Source organism: Carettochelys insculpta, chromosome 5 (genome assembly GCF_033958435.1).
Source record: "Carettochelys insculpta isolate YL-2023 chromosome 5, ASM3395843v1, whole genome shotgun sequence".
NCBI classification, from domain to species: domain Eukaryota; kingdom Metazoa; phylum Chordata; order Testudines; family Carettochelyidae; genus Carettochelys; species Carettochelys insculpta.
Window position 1 is genome coordinate 57537312 of NC_134141.1, and position 25087 is coordinate 57562398.

General features: G+C 42.7%; 2 protein-coding genes across 12 annotated transcripts in view; one reads left to right on the top strand and one right to left on the bottom strand.

The window, feature by feature from the left end:
• AOPEP (aminopeptidase O (putative)) overlaps positions 1–1295 on the bottom strand; it is a 436790-nt gene extending 435495 nt beyond the window's left edge. For 10 of the 11 annotated variants that reach the window (XM_074995130.1, XM_074995128.1, XM_074995129.1 and 7 more), the window contains exon 1: positions 1195–1295. The gene's annotated coding sequence lies outside the window, so the exon portion shown is untranslated. The remainder of the gene's footprint in view (positions 1–1194) is intronic. The other variant, XM_074995127.1, reaches the window with a different exon arrangement.
• LOC142013568 (fructose-1,6-bisphosphatase 1) lies at positions 857–23989 on the top strand. Its single transcript, XM_074995138.1, has 7 exons — positions 857–1146; positions 7606–7768; positions 9390–9482; positions 10989–11129; positions 12920–13057; positions 20132–20251; positions 23541–23989. Exons 1-7 carry the CDS (start codon positions 977–979, stop codon positions 23730–23732), a joined length of 1017 nt encoding a protein of 338 aa, XP_074851239.1. The 5' UTR covers positions 857–976; the 3' UTR covers positions 23733–23989.
• The last annotated feature ends 1098 nt before the right edge of the window (positions 23990–25087 follow it).

The window sequence follows — 25087 nt, forward strand, 5'->3', positions numbered from 1 at the left end:
AAGAGTTTAAAGAAATGTAACTTTAAAATCCCACCTCCCCCTGCCCCAAAAAGAATGCTTCAAGCTACTTTGCCAAGAGTATTTGAACTACCGTTCCTTGCAAAAAAACATGCACACAAGTTTGTCTCCGATATTTCTCCATCCCACCCTATCTACACTTTCAGTTCTCAAGCCACGCTGAAATCCCTCCAGCTCGCCCTTAAGCAGGAAAGCTCTAGGCCAGCGTTTCCCGAAGTGTGGTCCGCAACCCAGTAACGGGCCTTCAAAAAAAATACTGGTCCTTAGCAAATGTACAAATTATCACAAACAATCCTATTAATTTGGTACATTTTGTATTTTCCCGTATAATTAATGTAATAACAAGGTAGGCAATTAATATGAATCTTGATAATAAAATATTTATGTACTATTATTATTGAATAAACAATGAACATTTATTCATTTTTCATTCTTATATGCACTTATATTTTTCGGCTGCAAAAAAAGATATTGAAACCCTGCTCTAGGTAATGTTGGACCACAGCAAAGGGGATAAAGGAGAGGAGCGATGTAGAGCAACAAGGGGAGCGAAGCACGGGAAGCCGAGAAGGGAAGGGAGTGGACGAGGAAGAGGGGGATAGGACCCTGCACACGGAGGAGATGGGGGGGCTTGGCGTGCAGGGGTAAAGGAGGACGAAGAGAAGACGAGATGGGCTTGTGGGGCGATTGAGAAGCAACATGGGAGCCAGGGGCGCAGCAGAGCAAGGGAGGGATGGGGGGAGGAGGTGCCGGGGAAAGAGCCGGGCTACGGGGGCGGGGTGAGGCGAGGCGGCTGCTCCCCGCCCCCGTTGCCGATAGGCCCGGGCCGGGACACTCCCTCTCCCCGCGGCTGGTGAAGTTGCCGGGCGGCAGCCGAGGGGGCGGCTTGTGGGTGTCGTTGCGGCTCAGCACCAGTCTGTCAGTTCATCGCCCGGCCGCCGCAGCAGCTCCCGCCGCTATGACTGACCGCTCCCCCTTCGACACCAACGTCGTCACCCTGACCCGCTTCGTGATGGAGGAGGGGAGGCGGGCCCAGGGCACCGGCGAGCTCACCCAGCTGCTCAACGCGCTCTGCACCGCCATCAAGGCCATCTCCACCGCCGTGCGCAAGGCGGGCATCGCCCACCTGTGAGTCGCCCCCGCCCTAGCCCTCCCCCTCCCCCAGGCCGCGCTCACCGTGGGACGCCGCGGCCCGGCCTGCACCTCCGCAGATCCGCCCGCGCGGCCGGGGCGCTGTTGGCTGAGCAGCCGCGGAAGAGCCCTAGAATGCCCTCCCCCCACCCCTTCCTCACCCGGCGCCCGAACCGAGGCCCTGCCCCTTCCGCAAGCCCCGCCCCCGGGCGCTACTCTTCCACCCGCTGCGGCCGGTGAAGACCCGGGGTCACGGCGGTTGCCTCTATGCTGCGCGTCCCGCTTGGTGGGGCTCTGTAGAGCCGCCAGCACAGCAGCGGCTGTCTTGGAACCTGTACCGCGCGGCGCTGCGGGGGCTGCTGTGGTTGTGGGGAATAAGAGTCCTGCCCAGCTCCCCTTCGCCCCAGCGTGGCCCCCGGTGCTTGTGGGAGATCACACTCATTTGCTGGTCTCGAGCTCCGGTGGGGGGCCAGGGCCAGGCGGAGGACGCTCCCACTGGCAGTAGGATGTCATTGACTGTTTGTCAACAGCACGGGAAGGCGTGTACTATTTAAACAGGCAGCCACGTTGGGCAAAGCCCGTGTTGACAAGCTGCATTATCATGGTTACGTTGTGACACGCCGCTACAGATCATGCTTAATCTTGTTGAGCCTGCTAATTAGGTAGCACTCGGCTAAACTGAGTATTCTTGACCTCTTTCTGGCTAATATGCTAAGTAGGGCTCTATAGTGATAGGTTTGCAAACAAGAGGACCACATTCTCATTTAAATATGTGTATCACGTTTAAAAAGAATTTTGAAACTAATTTGATCCTTTGTCCTCGAACCTACTGTTTTGGTGGAGGATAGCAGTTGCTTCAAATGATGGATGCTAAGGACAATTTGTAGTAGGTCATCTTGCAGGAAGAGTGCTCAGCTCAATCTTGCCTATGAGTTTTCTTGCTAATTTAATTTTGTAGCAGGACTTTATAAAGGTAGAGAAACAGGAAGTGTGTGTTTGCCCTGTTCCTTGTTTGCAAACCAATGTAACCTTTGTAGCTTAATGAAAAGTGCCAGTTTTTATGTTGAAATTTATTTAAGCAATGTAATCCAAACTAGTGCACTTAGAAGAAAGGGCACATTTTACCTTCTAGCACCCAGAGGGATTTTGTAGTGAAAGGCTGGGGCTGCATCCACACTAGCAAGTTCTTTTGGAAAACTTGGCTTTTTCGAAAGAACACATGGAACATCTACACACAATGTGCCCTTTTGATCCGAAAGCAAAAGAATGCAGCTATTTTTCCAGAAACCATCTTCCACTACTGGATCAGGAAGAGCACCTTCTTCTGAAAGTTGACTATGGGGGTGGGGGGAAAAGGATGTGTAGATTCTCCGGGGGCCCTTTTTTGACAGAGCAGACCTCATGGTGCCAGATTATTCGATCCTTGGCCTGTTCCTTTGAAATAACAGGGCCTGTGTGGATGCTTTCTATTAAAAGAATGGATCGCTCTTCTAATCTGCATTTTTGCTTGTAGATGCAATCTTCTGAAAAGTTTTTTCGTAAGAGCTCTTGCAGAAGAACGTCTTTCAAAAGATTGCTGTAGTGTAGACATAGCTATACTACCCTTTGCTGTTATTTAAAGTGTCTGAAATACTTGTCAACCATTAATGCTGCAATTCTACATTGAAAGCCATAGCTTGGCTACAGTTTTCAGTACTCTCTTATTTGTGTCCAAGTAGGTTCTAGCTCAAGATGAGGAGGAAAAAAAATACTGTCAAACCTCTTTGCCAGTAACAGAGAGGTAGTGGTGTTAGTCTGTACTCCAACAAAATGAAGCAGCAGAAATGTAGCACTTTAAAGACTAAACATTATTTATTTGGTAATGAGCTTTCATGGGACAGACCCACTTCATCAAATCAACTTCATTTCCAATACAGACTGACATTTATAAGGACAGAGGGCCAAAAAATGTCAATAAAAAACAAATCAAATAGGATTGAAGGAAGAGGGTAAGGGGTGGGGGGGATGTTAATTGTCCTGGCTGAGATAATTATGAGCATTGGACAGACTGGGCAAAACTTTCACCAAAGAATAAATGGGACACAGAGCAGTCATCAAGAAACCAGTGAACACTTAAATGGAGTGGGCCATTCTGTTAAAGACCTGAGAATTTGTGTCCTGGAACAAAAAGGATTTAACAGATTAGAGCAAGAGATTTGTGAGTTAGATTTCATATTCAATTTTTAAATAACAGCACTAAAAAAGCAGAGTTCAAGAGACAATTGTGTGCATATTGGGGAAAGCAGGCTAGTACTGCATACACTTTTAACCAGGCTTGTGATATTTAGATTTTTAAATGGATAAATAGTGATTGATTTTTACAGTACACAAAAACCAACAAAATTTAGAGATTATCAAAATTTAGATAGGCAAAGTAAGAAATGCTGTTTATTTTGTATATTTTAGCATGTGTATTGACAACTTGTCAATGGTTATAGAGCTGTAACTTTTTGAAAATCTGCTTCTACCATCAACTAACTAATTTTCCACAACTGTAGATATACATACAAGGAAATATCAAAAATCAAATGGAGAGAGAAATCTCTGACCTGCAATTTATTTGCAAATTTGACTCCTTTAACCATGAATTGAACAGAGACTGAGTGGCTCACAGCTTACAAAGGCAGCTTATCTGCTCTGGGTGTTAATATCTCCCCATTAGACTCTGACAAGGGCTCATGTCCCCCTGTCTGATCTGACTTGTTTTTTCCTCTCTTGATAAGTACTATTGATACTGGTCCATTTCCACCTTACTGAATAGACCTAGTCAGCTCTGGCCCTCCCTTTTACTGGGACCACACTCTTAAAATACCCCTCTGACACCACCACCACCCGCCACTCATGCATCTGATGAAGCAGGTCTTTGCCCATGAAAGCTTATGCTCCAAAATATCTCTTAGCCTATAAGGTGCCACAAGACTTCCTCTTCTCGAAGCTACAGACTAACACGGCTACCTCTCCAATAAATAGATATAATGTCCTTCTTTCTTTAAGTGAAACTTCTATTGATATCAGAGCATTTAGGAGACACCCTGTTAAACCACTCTTGGAATTAGCTGAGCTTGTGTACAGATCAAGGATCTGAGATGGTCCACAGTTGTACTCCCTCTATCTTGCTGTCTTTATGGGCAGTTGTGACTAACAGGCAATCAGAATTTTTGTAAGTGAGGGGTGGGGGGGTCCCACCAAATTTATGGTCCATGTTCTTAAATTTCAGTCATAGGATTTTAAAAATAAAAAACTGCATAATTTCAGGTATTTAAATCTAAAATTTCACAGCACTAACTTGGGGGATCCTGATGCAAAAAGGAATTGTGGGACAACAGGGGAGTTGCAAGGTTACTGTGGGATGAGAGGGAGGTTGCAGCTTTGTTCTGAAGTAGAGCCACCCAGCACTGAAAGCAATGCAGCAGGAAGGGTGGCAATAACTTTACAACCTCTAAAATAAACTTGACACCTACACCCCCCACCACAACTCTGTTTGGATTAGAAACTCAATATGAAAATGCTGGTCTTGCCTATGAAATCTGTATAGGGTAAGAACACCGGAGACCAGATTTCAGAGTCTGTGGTGCGTTTTTCATAGTCATGAATGTAGTATTTATAATGCACCTATTGTCTGGATTATAGTGCCTTCTTTCACATTCTAAAGGAATGTTAAATTCCCATTCTAGGGCTTTCAGTTTAGCTCATGCTTCTGTGGAAATAAAAGCTAACTTTGAGTGCACAAAGCTTTTCTATGCCTTCATCTGTTATCTATCTTATTAGGCTCCAGAGTATAATGGAAAGAATAGCTAAAATGACCTTTCAAATCTTAAATTAGCTTGACAGTAAAAGCAAATGGTAGATGTTCCAAAACTTCAGCTAAGGCATGTCTAATGGGGTGTTAATGCACCTCATCTGGGATGTAAATTCTAATGCACATCACACAGTCACACACTTCTGTGTGGACCCTATTTGCATGCAGTGAAAAGACTATGCCCATTGTCATCCATGGCAATAAGCTCTCAGGAACTATTAGTATACACCAGCAGGATCCACACAGACAGCAAGCATGTGATATGCTAGAATTTACACCCCAACTGGGGTGCACTAACACAGGATGTGTCAAGTTCTCGGCATTTATTTAATTTTGTAAACCCCTCCTTATTGTTCCTCTTATCTTTCAGTATTTATTGAAAGTAGTATGCAATAGTGTTAACTCCTTATTTTTAAAGGAAAAGACAAGAACAAGACTGTTTCAGCACAGGCAGAGTAACTGGATTTTACAGCAGTCAGAGTTTAGAGAGCTAGATTGAGCTAACTACAAGAGAGCAGGTGCTGTGGTGTAACTGATGTAACAGAAGCTAAGATGCAAAGTGGCTTTCAAAGGAGCCTGCAGTTGATCTTTTTCAGTGACTTCTAATTTTTGAATGGTAATCTACATCTTGAAGATCTATTAATTGCAGTCTGATTTTTAGAGCCTAGAGCCATATTTTTTCCACTGGTTTTTGTATATTACTATTCTTGATGTCCAATTTGTGCCCATATTCTGCTAGGTAGAGGCAGTCCGATTTGCCCAATTTACATAAGGGGCGGGGGTTGCCGGCACAATGTTTAGAAAGGATAGGAAGCCAATGGCCATCTACATATTTTTCCACCCATCTGTACATTCAAGTCCTCTACAGATGGGTGAAAGATACTATCATATGCCTTTGTCTTTTGAAGCAGTTGGGGGATGGAGGAAAATTATTGTGAAATGCTCTGTTAAACCATATCCATTCAAAAGGAAATTGCAAAACAATGGTAAGTTTGCCTTCAGGGTTTAAGAAATAACCAAACATGAGAGTTTTCATTCACAGCTGTTGCTGGCAAAAACAGAACACCTGGCATCCCATTGTAGAAAGCTTGCCAGGGAGGAGCACAAATGCTCACTGCAGGGGTGTGTGGTACATGCTATTTGTGTGTCATTGGGATCTTGGAACTGCTATGTTCAGGCCAGAAAATGGGTGGAGACAGCTGTTGTGGTGTAGGGGGGGTTAGGGTGCCTAAGAGATTCCTGAAAGCTTTCACTAGCCAAATTGATGCATCCTAATAGAAGTAAAGCTGCCTCTTGTGATGGAGCTGCTGGGGGTGCAGCTGTGAAAATGCCACAGGATACAGTGGTGGCATAGGTATAATTCAAAAGCCTCAAGAATCTAACTTAACTAACCTTTAGGGCATAAGTCTTCTAGGCTTTGTCTAGACTAGCCCCAGACTTCGAAGGGGGCATGGTCATTAGGGTGTTGGGAGACTACTAATGAAGTGCTGTGGTGCACATGCAGCACTTCATTAGTCAAAATCTCCCCTGCAGCAACTTCAAAGTGTGAAACTTCGAAGTGCCGGCTTGCGTGTTGCCGCGGGTCAGCTACTTTTGAGGAGTAAAGGGACTTTGATGTAACGTGAGCACTTCCAAGAACCCGTGGCTGACCCACGGCTAAATGCAAGCCAGTATTTTGAAGTTTCACATTTCGGTTGCTGTGTGGGAGATTTTGACTAATGAAGTGCTGCATATGCACTGCAGCACTTCATTACTAATCTCCCAACACCCTAATTGCCATGTCCCCTTAGAAGGTCGGGTCGAGTCTAGACACAGCCCTATTGACTTAACAAAAGACAAGCCTCATGATAAGGCTGACTGAAGCTAAGAGCAAGAATTTACTTAAAGATGCTACAGGAGGAAGGAACAAGTAGTCACAGATAATCTCACTTCCTAGCTATTAGCCTACAGAACCTAGATTCATGGCTACCAATTTTTAGTCCTTTTTAAGTGTTAAGCCTTTCCCAACTCCAGCAGAGCTTGTGTAATTTACACATAATGTTTAACTGCTTTTTAAAATTGTAAGTATCTCATAGACTTGATAGAGAACAGTGATTGGAAGGCTTCTCCACCTGCAGGATAGATGGAGGAAGAGGAGTCAGGCTGTTCACTGGATGCTAGATTAAAACACGTTTTGAATGGAATTGCAGTCTCATCCAAAAGTTATAATAGCAGGTTTATGATGGCATAAAGAAAATTCACCAGTGATGAAGGGGTGAGGTACAATGCTCCTAATTTTACAAAATGCTGTACAATAGAGCCCCACAATTATGAACATCAGAGTTAGGAACTACCAAACATTTTATCTGGATTGGATGTACACAGTCAAGCAACAGCAAAGATGAGAAACCAACTATAGTACAGTTCAGTATTAAAAGTAAACTATTAAAAATTAAGGAAAAGAAGCATTTTTCTTCTGCACTGAAAGTTTCAAAGCTGTATTAAGTCAGTGTCCAGTTGCAAATTTTTGAAACAACGATAACATCCAGGATTACAAACAACCTCCATTCCTGGGGTGTTTAGAACTCTTCGTGTTCCACTATATTTTGTTCCTCATGAGTCTCTTTTCATTGCTTTAGCTATGGAATAGCTGGTTCTACCAACGTGACAGGAGACCAAGTAAAGAAGCTGGATGTTCTTTCCAATGACCTGGTTATTAACATGCTCAAGTCATCCTTCACTACATGTGTTATTGTGTCAGAAGAAAACAAAAATGCTGTAATAGTAGATGCTGAGAAAAGGGTTAGTAACTTAAACTTTTTAAAGTATTAGCTTGAATCCAACTCCTTTTATTTAAATAGGTAAAAACTGAATTGGAGCTAAAAAAAGATTTCAAAGGCAGTTAGCCAAACACTATTTCTCTTTTTTTCTCCTTGGGTACAAGAAAATATTGGTAGTATCTGTTCAGAGAACATTCACCCCTCTGTTTGGGTTACATTTTCCATTCACTCCTACCTGGTTTCTGTCTTCCAGTTCTGCTCCCACATCTTTTGATCTTCTCTTCCTCCTTTGGTCCTAAAGTATATATTATTTGTACTTCATAACTGCTGGAACTATTAGCATGTGGGTGCTCCCTCTTTCCTAAATGGCTTCCATAAAGGTCTTTCCTCAGGCAAATTCATCACTGAAGTTAACAGGGCCATGTCTACACGGCCCATTACTACAGCGCTGCTTCCGGCTGTGCTGTACTGATAATTCAAGAAATTGCAAATGGAAGACCATTTGCAAACTCATGCAGCTATGCTAATTAGCTGCGTGAGAGATTTTGCTGTCAGCTGAGGGGGCAGTGCTGGCAGTACAGAGGCCACGTTGACATGCCCCTGCTGGCTAAGCTGCCCTCTTCGCCAGTCCCTTATGCATGAAAACAATTCAGGCATAAGGGACTGGCAACAGAGGTGGGGTTTAGCCTCTGTATTGCCTGCACCCCCCCTGCTGACATCAAAATCTCATGTGGCTATGCTAATTAGCCATGCAGGTTTGCAGATGGTCCTCCATTTACAATTTCTTAGAACTGTCATTAGCATAGCTGGCAGCAGTGCTGTGCTAACGTGCTGTGTAGACGTGACCCAGGAGTATGATCCAGCAAAATCTGGAAACTTCAGGACTGAGAAAGTTTTTAAACTGACAGTGTCAGTGAATTATAATATAAGGTTTCTCTCTTCCCCCCCCCGCCCCACTTTGTAGCCTTTCCTAGTAGTAGTAATAAACTTCTATCAGAGTTCTTCTTCAAAAATAAAATAACCCATACAAATAAACTTTACTGTTTGGCCTGTGCAGCTGTTCCTTGTATGTATTTGCAGGGATGTGTACACTTGTTGAGAGTAATATTGAGGGAATTACCCCGACTCAATTTAACGTGATCTTGTCACAATTGTGTGTGAGCTTTAAATTTCTTCAGGAAAAATGTAGGAAAAACTATTAAAGTACAATAAAAGTTGCTTTGTTGGCACACTTTGGTTCCTTTTCTTCCAATTAAACCAAACCACTAGTTGAAAATGTTAATACCCACTGCTGCCTTAACTTTGGAAAACAAAACCAAAACTACTTAACTCAGACTTGTGTTAAAAGCATTTTGTTGCTGAAACTGAACGTGCTGAAGTTAAAGCAGAATTACTGCCCCTGCTAAAGAGCCAGCACTGCTATTAAATATTGGTGGATTTAACTAAGTTGACTAAATTGGTAAATATCTCAGGTTTTTTAAATTTATTACTAAAAGTAAAGGTTTAGGGAACTTGCCGTTAGTCGGTATCCCTTGTCTGAATCTTCCGAGCAGCAGTGAGGAATTTTAAAAAAAATAAAATTAAGAAAACCCACATTCCAGTTACTGTTTGTTTGTTTTTTTTTTGTTCCCCCCTCCCCCCAGGGTAAATATGTAGTCTGCATGGATCCTCTTGATGGCTCTTCTAACATTGACTGCCTTGTTTCCATTGGAACTATCTTTGCCATCTACAGAAAGGTAAAGTCTGATGCTGTCATGCTGAGACAGGCTCAGGGTAGGAGTGGGGAAGAGTAGTTCTTAACACTTAACCAACTAATGTTAAAATAAAGTTGGATTCTGAAGACTTAATGACATATAATTAAATCTACAAATGCTTAATTACATCATACATTTAAGTGATCACACATAACACCATATAAATACCTACGAACACCATACACCTAGAAATATGCAGTCCTGATTAAATTATGAAGCACTTTAAATATCAGTCATACAGCATGAGAACAAATAGCACACGAGCTTTGTCTACCTGAGTTATGTGCATTCTTCAATGAAAGTGGTTCTTCTGTCTTGAACAAGTAGCCCTGTCAGCCTGAGTCTGACATGGGATAGGATATGAGATTGGTTGGTTGTAAATATAACATGCCTAATTCATTCTGAAAGATAGAATCTTCACTTGCAGGTATGTGAAATACAGGATTTATGTGTCTCCGGCATAGAAATGACTGAATTCAGACAAGACACACTGTCCCTCTTGAACTATCTTGATCAATGTTTTGATGCACCTGAAAGTGACTTGAGCTCACTTCCCTAGGAAGCAAAAGAAAGCAAAAAAGTTCTTGTCTCTAATCATAAATTTTAAGCATTACAACTAAAGTTCCATTTTGTTTTTTAAATCATGCCCCAGATTTCTGCATCAAATTGAAGGTACTCTGTCACTTTCAAGATACCACATACATATCTCCACCCCATCTTTTACTTCATGCATTCTATTCTAGCATTTGACTTCTTTCTTTGGCCCTGACCCAGCAAAGTCTTAGGAATGTGCTTAATTTTAACCATGTGAGCAGCCCAGTTGACTTTAAAGCTAATCATGTATAGAAGAGCTGTGTCTGATCAGCACCATTGTCTCCTTTGTATTACAAATACTTCTTGATGAAAACAGTAGTGCATAGGAGCTCTCATCATGTACCAGCACCCCAATGTAGTAGGTACTAAACACACTGAACAAAGTGTTCCTACCTTTAAAGAGCTTAGTTTAGTATATGAGGAGAACAGATGGCTTCAGGGAGAGTGGAGCTTAACAATGAGATCAGTAGCTATCCTGCTGACGTATATCATATCAGCACACTAGCAGCCTAATAGTTGTGCAGTTTTTGTCAACATTACACAAGAGGGGAGTTTTAAGGAGGGGCTTCTCTACTAAATTCATATTTCTTTAACTGCTGAACATAAGCTAGCAAAAAGCTAAAACCTGTCTATTAAACTCTTGCTACCCTTCTGCATTTTAAGGGAGTTGAGTTTGAGCCTTGTTGAGGCCTCAAATATATTCATGATAATAGCTTTTAAGTACCTACAGACAGGTTAGATAAACATCTGACCTGGATGATGTATGTAGATGGTGCTAGATCCTGCTGTGAGTGCAGGGGACTGGACTCAAGGACCTCTTATGATCCCTTCCAGGTCTATGATTCTATTCTAGGAATTTTCAGTTTTGAAAATGACACTTTCTTTCTTTTCCAGATCTCCACTGAGGAACCTTCTGAGAAAGATGCTTTACAGCCTGGACGTAATCTTGTGGCAGCGGGTTATGCACTCTATGGTAGTGCCACAATGCTAGTGCTAGCCATCGAATCAGGTGTCAACTGCTTTATGCTTGACCCGGTAAAGAAGCTTAAATCTTGCATGAATAACTTGCTATTTAGAGAACAAAATTCCAGAACAAATGTTTCCTAAGTGAATCAATATACAGAGCTGCTTCCAAATTAAATATTAACATCTGATTATGCAATATAGTTAAGAGAACCAGTAGGAGTTGATATGCCTATAAAATGAAATAAATAGACCCCAAATGTTCTCCCCTCTCTGTTGGAGACAAAAGTCATTAATAAGCTGACTCTAAATTGATATTTAGTCAGAGAATCAACATCATGTGCCACCTGAAGTGACAAATATTTAAGCATCTTCTGCATTTTCAGAATTTGATATTCCTTCGCTCTCATAATGCTAATCTCTTAGTAGACTAGAGATGCAGAAATACATTAATGTTCTCTTACGATTACAGATCACATCCTGATTGTTTTAAAAGAGTAAGTATGGAGTGTGGTATATGTGTTTGACATCCTAGAACCTATTGACCATCTGACTTTTGAACTAAAAAGCATGTTTATCATCACAGTGTGGTTGGCTTCAGAGACTCAATTTTAATTTAAAGCCATTCTATTGTAAATCAGGTTTTGCCACCTATTTTTACCAATGGTAAGTCATGTTGTTTGGAACATGCCAAGGCAATAGTTTCAAGGAAATAGAATTTGGTGTTTTCTGCATAATGTTTTAAATGTTGCATGTATTATCACCTTGTTTGTTTTGTTTAGAATTAGGATGCTTTAGTGTCTTCCTCTCCCCTGTCCTCCCTATGTGAAAACTCATTGCAGTGAAAATTAGCTTAGAGATTTAGGCTAAGCCTGCACAGAATTAAAGCAGCAGAAATGTAGCACTTTAAAGACTAACAAAATGATTTATTTGGTGGTGATCTCTGAAGTGGTTCTGTCCCACGAAAGCTCATCGCTGAATAAATCGTTTTGTTAGTCTTGAAAGTGCTGCAGTTCTGCTGCTTTGTTTTGTTTGGACTAACACAGCTACATCTCAGTTACTATTCTACACAGAAGTGTTATTAGAATAACTTATTCTGAAATAGTGCAGCTACATACACCATGCATTTTGAAATAACGCTCAGCTGTTTTGAAACAGGCTATAGTGTGTAGACACTCTGTTTTGAAACAGAGCCATTGGACTCGCTATGCTTAATTTCAAAATAGGCTGTATTCCCTGTCTACACAACCATATTTTGAAATAGACACTATTCCTCCTAGGAAGAAGTTGCCTATTTCAGAATAACAAACTGCTATTTCAAAATAGCAGTTGCGTCGTGTAGATGCTTACGTAGTTATTTAGAAATAGCAAATGCTATTTTGATATAACTTTGCTGTGTAGACATTCCCTTTGTAACTAGGTACTTTGTCACTAGATTACTGATTTCATTCTGGTCAGACAAATCGCATCAAACTTGTCCCCATCTCAAGGCTAGTTTTTAAATTAGAAACTTGGTGCTATTGAATAGTTGTTTGCAGTTCCTCAAATGATGCACAATTATACCCTGGCCATCAGTTCTAACAAGAAAACAAAGAATTGAGTGAGTTTCCATAAAACTACACTTCTGGTGCAGGACAGTTATTTTGAAGAACTGGTCATGTGAAGAAACTTGCATGAGTCGGGGTTTATGAGTAAGCAAAACTGTTGATCCAAGACTAAAGATCTATACTTCTTCCTGCCTAAAAACTGAATTGTTAAAAGAAAATGGAAACTGCAGTAAGTTTTTACTAATTTGTGTATATAGCATTCACTTTTCTTTTAAGCATGCTAAAGTTGTTGACTTGCTTTCTTATTATTGTTAGGCAATTGGTGAATTCATTTTGGTTGATAAGGATGTGAAAATCAAAAAGAAAGGAAATATCTACAGTCTCAATGAGGGTTATGCTGCATACTTTGATCCTGCTGTCACTGAGTATCTTAAGAAGAAGAAATTCCCTCAGGTAAATGTTCACTTTCTAGAAAATACTTTGAGATAAGCAAATGTTCAGTGCTTCAAACTTTATACTCTGTTACCCCATTTGTGCAGGATGTCTGATGACATAGTTAGGCAAGACTGAAGTCTAATAGAATACAACTTAAAGTATATCAACTCTTCCTTTGGCTTTGTTTAACTTAGCAATATCCTAAGTCACTTTGTGACTCATTGAGCCAATGTATCTGACTAGCTGCTCATACAATATTGCAGAGCTTGTTTTTCTTCTTGGGGTGGGCTTAATGTTTAACTTCATTTTGGTGGGGGGGAAGACACACTCGCCACAGTGGCTGATTCAAAGAGCTACTAATCCAGGTAATAGTGATATTCATACTCGCCCATTTTTCTGTTCTGTTTTCTTAGAATACAGACTAACATGGCTACCTCTGTTACATTTTTAGGGCTGTCAGTTAATACATGATAACACCTGCAATTTAATGCAGGGCAAAATTAACGCATTAAAAATAACTTGTTAATTGCAGTCCTTTATACACATTCACTGCTGGGGCTGCTGATGCGGGTCCATACCCCAGCTGTCTCTCAGCAGCGGAGGTGTGGCAGTCCTCTGCATCAGGGCTGGAGGGCTCCCCTTGCCCAGACAGGGTCCCTGCAGCTAGTTGGGCTGGGTGCCATAGCCTGGCTTCCTTCTCCTCCCCCAAAACAGCCAGCCATGCCCCTGGTGGGGCTGTAACTGGGGTTGGGCTACCCACAGTGGTGCTTCCCAACCCCAGCCCACTTCCTGTAGTGGGGCTCCCTGACCTCAGACTCCCTTTGGGACTCCCAAGAACAGGCTGCCAGCAGGGCTCCCTGCCACCAGGAGGGCTCTGCTGTGCCAGGTACAGCTGGAGCTCTGGGATCCAGGTGCTCTCTGATCCAGCAACATCCATTGTTCAGCTGGAGGAGGGATGTTGCCTGATAAGGAAGTTTCAACGTATATTAGGAATTAGGGACAAGCACATTGTTTAACAGCACAATTAATTTTTTTAATTGCTTGATGGCCCTACTGTCTCTCCAAGAAGGCACTTGTATTTTTTTTATAATCCTACTTCCCTTGCTGTTGCAGCCAGTGCTGGGTCTAGAAAAAAAAAACTGAGATTTGAGTCCCTATGCTATGTGGTGGCTGAGTGGAGAGAGATTCTCATCCTCTGTAGTAGCAGGAAGTGACATTTGAGTAGGTCCTTAAGCTATGCAATTATCAGCTTCTGGCTTCATGGTTGTTAGGTGCCGGTAAGAAATTAGATAACATTCAGTTGGGTATGACAGAGGGAATTTAACTCCCTCTCTTCATGAACTTTAAAGGCACTGGCTGGACAATAACACCCCTTCAAATCTGTAGGGGCATGTGTTTACTCTTGACTGATGCCCTTCATCTTTCCCTTGTACAAAGGCTAACATCTGGTAAATTTTTGAAGAATTGCTTAAATCTTTATTAGGTAAATTTTTTTTAAATTTATATGAAGCTTCTTTACTAAAACACTACAAATTGCAAACACAAATTTCTCATCAGCCACTGAAATACTGTAGCATGCTTACTAAGGTTGATAGATTCCTCTCTTCCCCCCCCCCCCCCCCCCCCCCCCCTGCCATCGACAATTTTGAAATAGAGATGTTCTGGGAATTATAGGGGGGAAGCTTTATGGCCTGCACTGCAGAGGAGTTCAAAAAAAATCAGTGTGTTGCAGTCTAAAACTGGTATTTCAGGCAGATATTGTATTAATGGAAATTCATTTTAGATTAGGAGAATGTGATTACCCAAAATAGAGGCTGGTCAGGTCCCCAGAGCTACCAACCACCCTCTGTTTTTGTTTTTAAAAAAAAAAAAAAAAAAACACAGGGAAACTCTAGTGCCAACAGCTGGCTTTACTCTTTTTATTTATGCCTAGTGCTATTCACATTGGCTGAGTACTACCTAATGAATAGCTTAAGTTAAATGAAATCTTAAGGTTCTTCTTCGAGTGTCTCTGTAAGGTGCTCTACCTTTATGTGCGTCATTGCTGCCACACCTACTGGCTGGGCACAGGCATGAGATGCCTGTAACACTCACTGCATGTTTGGGGGCAGCCAGCTACTCAGTTCTTCCCTGATCACCACCGGCTTTGGTCGCAACAGTATATTTCCCCCCTCAGTCAGCTGGGGGGAAAACATAAAAAAGTTGTCAAATCAAATGAATAACTTAACCTTTAAGGAACAACTAAACACAAAGCAGAGGTGACAATAGCCAACAGCTGCAGAAGCAGTTTCTCCTAAGCAGCTGGCGCATGGCTCCAATTCATAGTGCAGCTGCTCTAATCAATTTCACTACAGCGGCTCCCTGAGTTATAAAACTGTCACTTGTGGACTGTCACGTTGAGTCACAGACTGAAACAGCTACTGGCAAATGAGCAGACAACAGGGGAAAGCTGTTGAGGCAGCTTTCCCAAGCGTCTCCAGCCACACTCAGCAGCTCTGTTCCGCAGCTCTGTTCCACAGCACAGCCAGACTAGTCAGTTTCACGCATGCCTGGCTTGTGGGGCTTTTGGAAAGTGCTCCATTTGTAGCTTTTCAGTTTCCGTGTCTGACAGCCATTCTCCCTGCCTGCAGTGTCTGGATCAGCACTACACCATAGACAGCTGCCCCCACTGTAAGAAACCAACTAAAAGGTCCAGGAGAGCAAGAAGGCTCTGGATCTGACAGATGTTGCAGTATGTTAGTATGAGAACCTGCTCCAACTCCAACCCCTCAGGCATAGCCCAGAGGGGTTGATCTCTGACAGGGCTCTGATGTTGCTGGAGCTAAAAAAAGTCTCACACGTAGGGTCTGTTTCCCCAGGGTGAAATTGACAGGCTCCAAGCATGGGGTAGCTGTCCTCCCTCAAGGTGAGGGGGCAGCCTCTAGTGCTTCAATGAAAAGGTGATGATGAGGGGAGGGCTCACCCCCTCCTCACACGAGATGATTGTCTCTCTGATGCAGGCAATGGCCCACTACCGCAGAGCAAGTAGGAAAAGAAGAAGCTACAGCCTGCTGACACCGACAAGCCAGCACTGATGAAGTGCGGGAAAGCACTTACCATAGCTACAGTCACTCCTGATCTCTCAGTGCCTGTAGCACAGGAGGTCCTGATACCAACACCTGCTCCACTATTTGTGCTGCACTATGTCATCAGAGGGGAGCTCTGTCACCTCGGTAGCGAACACCTGTCCCTTGCTTAGTGAAGGCTCCTTTGTATGGCTCCGGGCTTTTCACAGTCACTCACTGAGGCTTCTGATTCAGCAGCTTCTGACTCAAGTTGTCTATGCTATGAGAAAATCAATTTCTTAACCTTGGGTTTTATCCATTCAATTTTTAAGCATTTTCACCTTTGCAGCTGCTCCCTGCAAAACTGACTTACTGCTGCCACATGCAAGTAGCTTAAATCAAGTGCTGCTGCGGTGGATTTTGGGAATCTATCCTACAGTTCCCTGAACCCCCTTGCATTCTGGCTGCACAAGTAGATGTGGGTTTGTGATACCCTCTTCCCCCCGCCATGTTGTGTATGTTTAAGTAGAGACAGGTGCTATGCTGAGACTCTAATGAATAATCAGGAAGAGGTGAGTGTGGCTAAAAGATGGTATGCAGTTGACAGCCACAAAAACTGGGACTGCCCATGGAGGCCCTTTTCAGCACATGAATCTGGATTTAGGCCACCTGACAAGGACAACCCTTATGTCAAAATAGACATGGTTGTTACACTGAAACTCAAATGATTCATCAGGCTAAAAGACCCCAGACTAGAGCCAGGTTTGCACATGGAAAAGAATACCTTTAGGACATGAATATTTCCTCCTGCAAGCCTTATTTTGACAACTGTGGTAATTGTATAGCTAATACATTGCCTTCACTGAGACATGTATTGCTGGGGGTGGCTACAAGACCCCCACCTACAGCTAGCCCCTGAAAATCGTGACCACTGACGGATATGTCCCCTGGGGAGCTACAAGACCCCTGGCTACAGCCAGGCCTCAAAAATCATGACTGCTGAGGGATATGTCCCTCAGGCAGCTAAAAGACCCCCGGCTAAAGCGAGCCCCTGAAAATTGTGACCCTCACCATGCACAATCTGCCTGGCACCTTGCGCATCACATTCTTTTATTGGTTTGGGTCAAGCCACCTGATTTTGGGTGCGGGAATGTTCCAGACTGTGTGGCACTTCCAGGGAGGGAGGGGATGTGGGGGTCAGGACAAAATGTAAACTGCTGAAAAGAAGGTTCTTGTACTACAAGACAAGCACAACCCCCACCCACAGCCTAGCGGCCACATGGTACAGGAGCCAGCAGCTGATGCCAGGCAGCACATTTAAAAAAAAAAAAAAAGACAGCTAGTAGGGTTATACACAGAAGCACAGACCCCACAGCTGTGCTCCTAGCAAAGAAAAAGAAGATTTTTCAGTCTCTCATCACCCTAAAGCCATGGGCTTGCAGGGGCTGAATTGTAACAGTCCTGTTGCCTAATTCCTACGCACCTGAGAGCAGTGGAGATGTAAGAGGCCAGAGTGGAGAACTGTGGTACGTTGTGTGGCACGTACAGGACATCTGTGGAGGTTAATGAATGTGATTTAAAGACGCACCGCATCCTCACTGCCCTTCATTCCGATTTTTAAATTTGAATTGAATGCTACACGTGTGAGGGTGCTACAATTTTAGGATTTCAATATGTCAATTTTAGTGGTCCATAAAATGAGCTAATGGAATTTACACTGAGGACAGGCACTGGGAAAAGTCAGGCTAACCGACTTAAAACCAATTTTATCTCATAGTGTAGATGCAGCCTCAGACAAGGAAAGGACAAGGTATGCACAAGCTTCAGCTGTGAGCACTGGCAAGCTGACACCAGCAAAACGCACACGGGTCTCTGCTCAGAGTGCAATGGTGCCGTCAGCTGGGAGCTTAACGCCACCACAGCCACTTTGGTGTTTGCTAACCTGTGTCAGAGCTAGCAGGACCTTGATTCATTAAACTGACCACTAAGAATCTTGACAAAATTAAGTAGCTACTTTGAGTTAGATCTAGCCTAACCTCAAAATCAGACTGAAGTAAAGCCAGCTATTGCAGATTTGAAAGGTATGGCTTTGAGTAGCGGTGTTCTATACAATGATTGCCGTAGCTATAATACAACTGAATTCTTTTTACAGTACACTATTTCAAAGCCAAGCCTGTTTTTAGTGGTGGTTTGTTTGTTTGTTTTTAAATAAACTTTGTTCTCCCGTGACTGCTCTGGAGGCATACTCCCATTAGAGTGTGATATCTGAAATTCAGGCTTCCTCATACGGCCTATGTCTTTGAGCCATCTGTAAGGGTATATCTGTACTGCAGCTGGGACTGTGCTGCCCAGCCAGGGTGCATGCATACACACGTGCACTCTGCTTGAGCTAGCATGCTAAAAAGCACAGTGTGGCTGGGGTGGAGCTGCATGGTTAGCTCAAGCTGCCACTTATGTCAAAGACTAGCACATAGCTGGTGTTTAGCATGCTTGACCAATCAGCGCTAGCCCCAGAAGCAGTGCAGAGTCATCCTAAGCATGAAAAGAGTCTCCATTCTCATTTAATCTTTTTCACTCTCTGCTGAGAGGGATAACAGAGGCTTTTACAAAATTTAAGAGGCTACACCAAATCATTCCCAACAGAGAACCTTTTTTCCTCTGTCCCAAATCCACTTTGAATTGGTGGCTTTGAGAGGAAGTGCTACATCTTTTTGCTAAGCCATTTACTGTGAGTTTGTGAGGATGATTTCAGTGGGGGAGGTAAAAAAGCCTAAAGAAAATTATCAGTAACTTTTACAATTGCTGTTTGCCTAGCTTTCAGCCTTCTGCTTCAAGCCTCTGGTTTCTGAGAGTAGGTACTTTTAAACACTCCTACTGATGTGTGGTCCCACTTCACATCAGAGGTTACAACTGCACCTTTTGCCTGCTGCAAAGTTGAAAACTAATTGGAGCCATACCTCCACTCTTTCCACAGCAACCTGTGAGTCCCAGTGCTGCACTGGTTTTCTTGATATAAGGAACTAGAAAGGAAATGCCATTCAGATAACATGATAAAGAGACAAGAGAATGGACTATAGAGCGAGGGAGGCTCCTGCCCCAATCATGCTGTAGAGAATGGTATTGGCAAGGAAAAATCCATGACAAGAGGTACAAAACACAGTGGCCTTTTCTCCCCCCTGCATTTTAAAATGGAGAAGAAAGGGTTTTGAGCACCTCCCCTGCTCCAAGAAGGGGTTTAAAGGGCAGAAGTACTCCCCATTGGAATCCATAGATGCCTCAAAGACCTAGCCAGGAGGGAATTGGTAACTTCTTCCTTATCTCTACTGCCAGGATGGTGGTCTATTTCCCAACTCCTAGCTGCCAGAAAGAAGCTAGAGCAAAGCACAATAAAGCCTCTGTCTTATGAACAACCGTTTGAGCCATTTTTCCTGAGTGGGAGCAAAGGGCAGATGTGGAAGTACTAATAGTAATAAAGTGACCCCAAAAAGTCAACAGCCCTGCAGCTTCCAGGGCATTGGAAATTGCTGTGCCGTAGTTTGAACAAAAAAGAAAGTGAAAAGTGCACTGTACTGCAGTTTATGCAGTGGTATCTCTTAATTTTAAGATGTTGCAAGTTATGAATATGATCCCCATTAGTTCATAAAGTGCATTCTGCTGTGGTTCTGATTTAACTTGCAGCTCTGAAGTGGTATGATCTGTGGGGGCACAACTTGATGGAGAGGAGATAGGTACCACACTGCTGTTTTTCTCTGCCCAATGGCAGATGGTAACTCTATCTGCATAGCTTGTCTTGACAGTACCTAGGAAGGGAATCTGGAGTCCTGTGTCATCTTTGTGTCAGCCACTGATCATTTGTGTGACTTGGCCGCAAAATTATTTGTTCAAATATTTCCGTTTTCCCTATGAAAAATGAGGATGATAATTAAGCCTTTGTTGAATATTACTTTGAATTCTGTGGATGAAAACAGTATGCAAGAGCCAGGTTATTACCATTAAAATGCTAACAAGATTTAATCGAAGGCTATGTTTATCAAATGTCTTTATACAGGATGGCAGCTCTCCATATGGTGCGAGGTATATAGGTTCTATGGTAGCTGATGTACATCGTACTCTGGTGTACGGAGGAATCTTTTTGTATCCAGCCAACTCAAAAAGCCCCAAAGGAAAGGTAAAAATGAACTAACGTAATTTTAGAAAGTACATAGTCTGGTGCAATCTGTATTATCTATACTATTCTAAGATTTTTACATTTTCAGTCTAAGATCTGAAGACTCTACAGCCAGTTTTTCCAGTGTTTCAGGATGCACAAATTGCAAGCATACTTCAACAACTGTGGTTTGCCACTACAGGTTGTTTTTTTTTTTTTGGTAACATTAAGAACTGGGTGCTCCCCAAATAAGACAGTCAGTTTTGCCCTCTCTCACCATATCATCAAAGAGGTTCTCTGCTTCTCTCCTGATTGTGCCAGGAAACCCATGACTTTCCAGCTCCTGGTTTCCACCATTCCAATCTCTCTACATCTTTCATGGATCATACTTTCCAAGGCTAAAAGGGGCCATTGTGATTATCTTGTCTATCTTCCTGAATAACACAACCCATAAAAATTTTCCAGACTAATTCCTGGAGCATATCTTTTAGGAAACTATCCAATCTTGATTTAAAGATTTCACAAATTGCTGGCATTGTTGAACTGGGTAATTAAAAAGGTACATTCTTTCTCGTTTGAAATTAGATTGCTTTAATTCCCACTCATTAAAATAAGAACCCCTTAGAGATGCCTTAAAATAGTGGTTCTCAACCAGGGGTATACATACCCCTGGGCATCCACAGATCTTCCACGGGTACATCAACTCACCTAGGTATTTGCCTAGTTTTACAATAGGCTACATGAAAAGCACTAGCAAAGTCAGCACAAATAAAAATGTTATAAAGGCAATGAGTGATTTATAGTACTCTGTACTATACACTGAAACAGAAGTGCAATATTTATATTCCACTTGATTTATTTTATAATTGTATGGTCAAAACAAGTAACCAGTTTTTCAGTAATACTGTGCTGTGACCAGACCCACCGATAGAGAAGGAGAGGCTAAAGGGACATTTGCTCCGTGATTCAAAGGAGCTTGGGCTTCTGGCCACTGCCACAGTAGCAGTTGGTGGTGCCTGAGTCCCTTGGCCCCTTAAATTGCCACAGGATCAGAGCATTGGACTGTGCCACTCCACACTTGGGGCAGCACTGAGAGCCAGTTGTCCTTAGCCCTACCCCATCCAGGAGTGTGGAGCCAGCATCCCCCTTGTGTTGCCCAGGGGCCTGCAGAGGCTGTCGGCTCCACTGGCTATGACACTTCTGTACTTTTATGTGCTATTTTACAAGCAAGTAGTTTAAGTGAGGTGCAGCTTGGGAATACACAACACAAATCAGACTCTTAAAAGGGCTATGGTGGTCTGGAAAGGTTGCAAATGACAGCCTTAAAGGAGCTATTCTTGTTCCCTTACTCTCAAAACAAGCCATTCCCTGAAGAGACTTTCCAGAATAGCTTATTTAGATATAGTTCATCTACACACACACAGTGCTTATCAAAATAGCTCTCAGATATTTCAAAATAGGCTGTACTGTGTTTGGATGCTCTATTTCATATTAGAGCCCTTGGACGCATTCTGGCTTATTTCAAAATAGCCCCTATTCCCTGTCTACCCAGCCCCTATTCCAAAATATCTATTTCAGAATAGGTGCTATTCCTGATAGAATTATGTTTACCAAATTTGAAATATGCCATCCACTATTTCAAAATTATTTTGAAATAGCAGTTGCGTTGTGTAAACGCTCGCAAAGTTATTTCAGAATAACGGCCGTTATTCCACAATAACTTTGCCGTGCAGACACGCCCTGGCCATGTCTACACTAGCCCCAAACTTCGAAATGGCTATGTAAATCGCCATTTCGAAGTTTACTAATGAAGCGCCGAAACACATATTCAGCACATCATTAGCATGTGGGCGGCCGCGGCGCTTTGAAATTGACGTGGCTCACCGCCGCGCAGCTTGTCCCGACGGGGCTCCTTTTCGAAAGGACCACGCCTACTTCGAAGTCTCCTTATTTCTGTGAGCAGATGGGAATAAGGGGACTTCGAAGTTGGCGGGGTCCTTTTGAAAAGGAGCCCTGTCAGGACAAGCCGCATCAATTTCGAAGTGCCGCAGCCGCCCGCATGCTAATGAGGTGCTGAACGTGTATTTCGGCACTTCATTAGTAAACTTCAAAATGGCCATTTACATGGCCATTTCGAAGTTTGGGGCTAGTGTAGACGTAGCCCCTAAGAGGCATCTGCATTCATTCTCTACCCACCCATCCTTACAAAGCCTTCAGTGCTCAGACTGCCCTGTTCTTTGCTTTCCCCTTCCTCCTCCTCCCAACAAAACTTTAATCTGTTTTGAAAACTTCTGGGTGAATTATTGCTTCAACTTGTAGATAAGGTGCAGTTACTCATTACACGGACAATGATGCAATCAGAGATTTTTCTCAATGCAAACTTCAGTGACCTGTAGTTTTTAAATTTTTACTAATGAATAGCTAAGTCTCAAGCATGCCAGTGTCACTCACTCTACAGCAGTGGCTCCCAATCTTTCCAGATTACTGTACCCCTTTCAGGAGGCTGACTTGTCTTGTGTACCCCCACATCTTTCACTCACTTAAACTACCTGCTTTACAAACTCAGACCTAAAAAGAAAAAAGTGTCACTACACACTATTACTGAAATAGCTTACATTCTCATTTTTAACCGTATGGGGAGATTAGGATGTTGTAAAACTATGCAAATGAGTTGATATACCCTGTAAACGATCTTTGCATACCCCCAAGAATACGTATACCTTCCTGGTTGATAACCACTGCTCTGTAGTACTCACTATCCTTGCAAGTGCTGCACCATGCCTGCAGTTAACTGGAAATGAACAGTCCCCATAAAGAGAGCATGTGGCAACACAGTGTTTACCATGTGGGAAATGAGGACAAATATGGCCAAATGTTCACTGCATGGACTAGAAAAAAGGGACAGCGTATATAACCTTGATATTTGCCTGAAAAGGTTATTTAAATATGAAATATTTCCTGCTGATTTGTTTTTATTTAGTCCAATGTTTAATACTAGAAAACTTTATAGATAAAGGCTATGTCTACACTAGCCCAAAACTAGGACAGCAGATAGGAATAAGGGAATTTCGAAGTTGGTGGGGTCCTTTCGAAAAGGAGCCCCGTCTGGACGAGCCACGTCAATTTCGAAGTGCCGCAGCTGCCGGCATTCTAATGAGGCACTGAATATGTATTTCAGCGCTTCATAAGTAAACTTCAAAATGTCCATTTGCATGGCCATTTCGAAGTTTTGGGCTAGTGTAGACACAGCCAAAACGTCCTGCTATAGTATATTCTGCTGATCATTATAACCGTGGCTTCTGTCTTCCAGCTGAGACTCCTCTATGAATGTAACCCCATGGCTTTTGTAATTGAGAAGGCTGGGGGAAGTGCTACTACAGGAAACCAAGCAGTGCTGGATATAGTACCTGAGGATATCCACCAAAGAGCACCTATTGCCCTGGGATCTCCTGATGATGTGCAGGAATACATTGACATGGTCAAGAAACATTCAGCCAAGTAAAATAGTTTTGCTGCAGTACAAAGAAGTGCCTTACAATTGGATTAAACATACTGTGAAGTGCTGCTGACTTTTAGTCTACCTACTGTAGGAAAGCAAGAGAACCATGTTTTCATTGTGGTATTGAGAAAAAACGTAAACTGTTCATATGTGCGACCAAAAATGCATTTTTCACTGTGGCATTAAAAGCAAACTTTAAGAGAATAATATGCTTCCTTTTTTAACCTCCTAACTAAACAAAGTCAACCATAGTTGATCACAAACTGTGGCCGTGTCTACACTAGCTGAAAACTTTGAAATGGCCATGCAAATGGCCATTTTTTAAGTTTACTAATGAAGCGCTGAAATACATATTCAGCGCCTCATTAGCATGCGGGCAGCCACGGCAGTTCGAAATTGACGCGGCTTACCGCCGCACAGCTCGTCCAGATGGGCTGCTTTTCAAAAGGACCCCACCTGCTTCAAAGTCCCCTTATTCCTATCTGCTCATAGGAATAAGGGGACTCCGAAGTAGGCAGGGTCCTTTCAAAAAGGAGCCCTGTCTGGGTGAGCCGCATCAATTTCGAAGTGCCGCAGCCACCCGCATGCTAATGAAGCGTTGAATATGTATTTCAGCACTTCATTAGTAAACTTCGAAATGGCCATTTGCATGTAGTGTAGACACGGCCTGTGTGTTGCAGGTGCGCGCGCGCACACACACACACACTCTCTCTCTCTTTCCCCCCCCCCCCCCCCCCCCCCCCCCCCCCCCACCAATGGTTAGGAGATTCCAGAGCAGAGGGCCTTTTTCACAGATCACCATGTTCTTTCTGAAAGATGTCTCCATGCAGATGTCTGGCTGCAGTATTCCTCGTAGACTGGCTTACTGGATCTTGTCTATACTAGAATCTTTATTCCTGTTGCAATGTCTGTAATGCTAATCTAGATATTCCCCTAACACTTCTTCCAGGACACAGATGCCTTTCATGATTGTGGTCAACCTAGACTCATTCTTAATCAGCAACAAATGTTTGTGGTGCATTTAGGTTAGCATTTAAAACTAGGGCTGTGGTTAATTGTCGTTCACATTGTTAACCAGTAAAATATTAATTGAAGTTTATTAAATATTTGGAGGCTTTTTCTACATTTTCAAATATTTATTTCAACTGCAGTACAGAATACAAAGTTTATAGTGCTCACTATACTTTTATTACAAATATTTGTACTAAATGATGAAATATAATTTACAATTCATCTTATGCAAGTACTATAGTGCAGTCTCTATTTTGAAAGTGCAGCTTACAAATGCACAGGGTTTGTTAACATGTTTTTTGAATGCAATGATCTAAACCTATAGAGCCTACATGTCCACTCAGTCC

Coding starts and splice junctions, on each gene's coding strand:
- LOC142013568 (XM_074995138.1), top strand. CDS start 977: ATGACTGACCGCTCCCCCTTCGACACCAACGTCGTCACCCTGACCCGC. Junction 7,769..9,389: donor TAGTAGATGCTGAGAAAAGG/GTTAGTAACTTA, acceptor CCCTCCCCCCAG/GGTAAATATGTAGTCTGCAT. Junction 11,130..12,919: donor ACTGCTTTATGCTTGACCCG/GTAAAGAAGCTT, acceptor TATTATTGTTAG/GCAATTGGTGAATTCATTTT.